Source organism: Physeter macrocephalus, chromosome 11 (assembly GCF_002837175.3).
Source record: "Physeter macrocephalus isolate SW-GA chromosome 11, ASM283717v5, whole genome shotgun sequence".
Lineage (NCBI taxonomy): Eukaryota > Metazoa > Chordata > Mammalia > Artiodactyla > Physeteridae > Physeter > Physeter macrocephalus.
In genome coordinates, this window is record NC_041224.1 from 1,025,631 (window position 1) to 1,030,453 (window position 4,823).

The following is a 4,823-nucleotide window of genomic DNA, read 5'->3' on the forward strand; positions in this document are numbered from 1 at the left end:
AGGCTTACATTTCAAAAGAAAATATAAATCTTAAAATGGAAAAGCCATCGGAACCTCACAACGCAGATGACGTTGGAGAAGAACAAACCCAGGTGGAGAGTGGAACTTTGCAGGACCGCGTTCTGCTCCCGGGCCCTGGCAGCCGACACTGGGAGGACTCCGCCTCCAGGAACAATCTCATTGGAGCTCACCTGCCCCTTTTCCGCATGCGCACAACGGGCAAACGCTGCTGGCTCTTCTCGTCGCCTTCCCCACCCCCGAACTCCGAGCTCCGATTGGTTCGCTTCACGGGGCCGCCCCTTCGGTCCACCCAGTGTGGAAACCGCCTCGGCGCTCCGCCCTCCCTGCCGGCAGCGGGCCGCAGCGCAGCCTGCAAACCCCGGCGGCGAATGGGGATGGCGGCGACGGCGGCGACGGCGGGCAGGCTACTGCGGCTCCGCGCGGCCGGGACCGAGGGACCCTGGCGTCGGCTGCGCGCCGCGGGGCTGCCGCGGGGCTTCCTGCAGCCCGCCTCGGCCGACGGGGATGCGGCCCAGAGGCGGCAGGTGGCTCACTTCACTTTCCAGCCTGACCCGGAGCCACTGGAGTACGGTGAGCTAGGGGCTGCCCTGTCCGCTCCCGCGCAACCCAGATTCCCAGGCCCGCGGGAGGTCATAACGGGTGCCGCTCTGCCTGTTCTGGGCGGGGTCCGGCGGGCCGACCTCCTTGCATCCCGGCATAATCCCTGCCCTGCCCTCCGGAGCCTTGTTCTACCTTAGGGTCTGACTGTGATTTCCTCCTTGCTCCGTTTTTGTGACTGCTGAACCCTCGAGAGGCAGCCCCTCGGCACCCTCGAGATGGGTGACAAGGCACACCAGCTGTGCAAGGGCCTGGGGGTGGAGGGGTGGTGCCAGGGTCAGCCTCCCTTTCTCCGCTCTCTATCCTTGCTTTCCCAAGTGCCCCCCGCCCCCCAGAGTTGTCCCAGCTTGCCCATTCTGGGCCACAAACTACAGGCATCGGTATGTTAAAAAATAATAAAAAAAAGCTCCCCCCCCGCTTTTTTTTTGCTTTAGTAGGTAAGAGAAAACGGAGGGACTAAAGTAACCGAATTGGTTTCCCCAAGGTCACAGAACAGCTTTTTCCTAGAGGTGAGAAACATCCAGCTTCCTGTCTGAGCCTAGGACTAAGCTTGTGCTGGGCTAGGCTGCCACTTAGCCAAGGAGGGGTAAGCGATGTAGGTGACAATGTAGGTGACGGTCAGAGGAAGCCTCCGAGTGCTTCCAACGGCGGGAAAGACACGTAGCACCTCTCACACTTCACGGTATGACAGTTGCATGACATTTACGGTTTCTTCTGCGAGTTTTCTGTAATCTCCAAAAGATCCAGTGTCTATCATCAGAACATTGGAAGAAATGAGAAAACAGTTACCTTTTCCTTGGCCAATAACTTCTCACATGCTAGAGCTGACATTTTGGGAAGTGTGCCAGTATTTGCTTGTGAGTAATAAAAATGAACATTTATTGAGCACTTACCACAGGCAGGCATGGGCTGAGAAGTTTACATTCATCCTCTCATTTGATGCTTAGGACAACCTTAAGAGGTAGGTAATGTTGTTATTCCCATTTTTCAGTTAAGTTAAATGAGGTCTTGAGATGGTTTGTCCTGGATTACACAGATAAGTTAGTGGTAGCATCAGCTTTGGAATCTAATTGTTCAGATCGGAGCTTCTATTCTAAACAATGTGCTAAACTGCCTGTGGAAACTATTTACTAAGAGGTGTTCCGGTTTTGTGAAATAGTTAGTAGACACCATAAAGGCGAATAGCAACTTTTTCTAATCAACAAGATGGACCTCGAATTCTGTCTTCAAAGCAAAGAAACTTTAGCCCGATACTTGAGAAATAGAGCATAGGTCTTCTTAACCTTCCATAATTATGAAATTACTAAAACTTGAGTAAAATGATAATAAAATGTTTGTTCTTATTATAACAGTAATAAAAGCATATCACAGATATTTTGGATAATAGAAAAAAGCAAAAAAAGAAAGTGGTCTCACCACCCACCACTGTAAATATTGCTAATATTTTTGGGTGTATCCTTTAAGTATTTCCTTGCAGTTTAGTGGAATTAACGTATTCCACTAATAAAATGAGTGGAATAAAAGTTTCCCTTAATTGTAGTTTTAATACAGATACAATTTGCATTATTTAATCGGAAGCATTTTCCCAAATTGTTATATAGTTTTTATAACCTTCTTTGGAAGAAGACATGTTCTGGGAATTCCCTGGGAGGTCCAGTGGTTAGGACTCCGTGTTTTCACTGCCGAGCGCCCAGGTTCGATCCCTGGTTGGGAGACTAAGATCCCACAAGCCATGCGGCATGGCCAAAAGAAAAAAAAAGAAAAAGACGTGTTCCGTCGAGCAGAAACACTGTATAATTCAGTGGTTAAAATCTTCGCTCTAAAATCAGATTGGGCTGGGTTCCGTCTTCACACTGTTACCTATAACTTTAAACTCATCACTTACTCTCTATGAGCCTCAATTTCTTTATGAGGAGTTAATAATATCTAATTTGGAAGGTTGTTATGAGACCTAAACAAGGATAACGTGCATAATGTACTTAACACAGTCTCTGAGTACTAAGAAGCACTCAGTTAAGTAAATGGAAACTTTTAATAATTACCTTTATGCTTTTGTTGTTACAGTTTTGCTGCGTTGTAAATAATGCAGATAGAAACATTTCAGGTATCTTGTACTGTATCTGAGATTATTTCTTTAGGATAAAGTCCCAGGGATGAGATTTCTGATTTGAAGATGTGAACACTTTAATGGATTTTTAATGCATAGTTCAAATTACCAGTTCATACTTCTATTTGCGGTATGAGAGTGTGAGTAGTGGCTGTCGTGCTAAAATCACAGGTGTACTGTGATGCTGTGATTTGTAGTAAGAAATACACATTTGGTCTTTGTTCTGTTCCTGGCACAGAACTCTTGAAAATTCCCATGATGAGAGCAATAAAGTTGTCTTTAGTTATGTTACCGTCGACTTTTGGTAAGCCCCTAACTCACCTCAGGATGGGGGCTGGTGACCCATGTGCTTAGGGGTTGGAACTTCCAGTCCCACCCTGCTGACTGACCTCTGGGGAGGGTAGGGGGACCTCCAGGTCAGTGGATTGCCAACGGCCAGTGATTTAATCAATCATGCCTAGTGAAGTCTCCCTAAAACGTCAAAGGACAGGGTTCAGATAGCTTCGGAGAGGAAATCCCTGGCGGTCCAATGGTTAGGACCCTTGCTTTCAATGCCAAGGGCCCGGGTTCGATCCCTGGTTGGGGAACTAAGATCCCGCAAGCCGCGCGGTGGGGCCAAAAACAATAAAAATTAAAAATTAACCCTGCCCCCCGCCCCCCAAACAGTAGAGCTTCCGAGAGAGTGGCATTCTCAGAGAGCAGGGAAGCGCCTCACCTTTTCCCACACACCTTGCTCTATGCAGCTCTTCCATCTGGCTGCTCCTGGGTTATATACAGTTTATTATCGTTACAATAAACCAACGGTCTAGTAAACTGTTTCTGCGTTCTGTGCACTGCTCTGGCAAATTAATCAAACCCAAGGAGGAGCTGTGGGAACCTCCCATCTTAAGCTGGTCAGTCAGAAGCACAGGTGACAACCTCACTTGGTGTTGGCATCTGAGTTGGGGGAGGGGCGGTCTTATAGGGCTGAGCCTTTAAGCTGTAGGAGTTGAGATGAATTATAGGACACCCAGCTGGTGTTGCAGACTTGCTTGGTGATGTGTTAAAAGAACACACGTGCTTTGGAATTGGTGTCAGAATCGTATGTGCTCACGCGTGCGAGTGTGACGGCAGAGCGCACGCGTGCGCGCGCACACACGCACACACACACACACACACACTCGGGTATTCTGTGCTAACTGCACTTTGTTTTAATATGCATTTGTTTCATGTCTCTTGAGGAATGTTTTCCCATACATTAGTCTGCTAGATTTATTGTGAATTGAATGGTCCTATTTATTTGCTGTTTTGTGAATTGAATGGTCCTTGGTTTGGTGTGTTTTAAAAATTGTGCACGGAGTTATTTCTTCTCTCAGTGCTAACACGGTCTGCCGTTCTTGAGCAGCAGCTCCGTTCCAGGTGTCGTGGTGGACATCAGTCTGTAATTCTCACAGTAACCTTGTGAGCTGGAGAATATTATGCTCATTTTACAGATGAGAAAACTGAGGCATAGAGATGTCGGTGGCCTGCCCAAGTCTGATAAGCAGCACGACAAGACTTTGATCCCAGATGTGTCGAACGCCAAAGTCTCCCACACTACTGTTGTACTAACGTTTTGTGTGTTAAAGGTACCAATGAAGATACTTATTCTCTCTCTGTCTTTTTATATTACCGTCTCTCTGCCTTTCATGTGTGCTACAGGTAACTTTGATTCTTTTATGTTGGTTATTTTGACACATGAAAGGGAGCCCTTAAAGAGAGTGGTGGTCATGGTCGACTCTGAGAAGGTGACATTTAAGCTGCATGGTGAGGACTGATAAAGGAATCACCTCTGCAAGGACCGGAGTGGAAGTTTGTTTCCCAGGAAGAAACAAGGACAAGCAAGGGTGAAGGCCCTGAGGTGGGGCGAGATGTGCTGTAGGAGTCGAGAAGGCCACTGTGGTTGGGAATGTCCTGTGTAGGGGACGGTAGGCAGCTTTCAAAGATCAATGGCAGGGGCTTCCCTGGTGGCGCAGTGGTTGCGCGTCCGCCTGCCGATGCAGGGCAACCGGGTTCGCGCCCCGGTCCGGGAGGATCCCACGTGCCGCGGAGCGGCTGGGCCCGTGAGCCGTGGCCGCTG

General features: G+C 48.3%; 1 protein-coding gene across 7 annotated transcripts in view; it reads left to right on the plus strand.

The window, feature by feature from the left end:
- Positions 1 to 357: 357 nt before the first annotated feature.
- Positions 358 to 4,823, plus strand: part of BCKDHB (branched chain keto acid dehydrogenase E1 subunit beta) — a 250,090-nt gene continuing 245,624 nt past the window's right edge. For all 7 annotated transcript variants that reach the window (XM_028495377.2, XM_028495379.2, XM_055087679.1 and 4 more), the window contains exon 1: positions 358 to 591. In XM_028495377.2, coding sequence (XP_028351178.1) covers positions 390 to 591 — 202 coding nt within the window. In that variant the 5' untranslated portion in view covers positions 358 to 389. The remainder of the gene's footprint in view (positions 592 to 4,823) is intronic.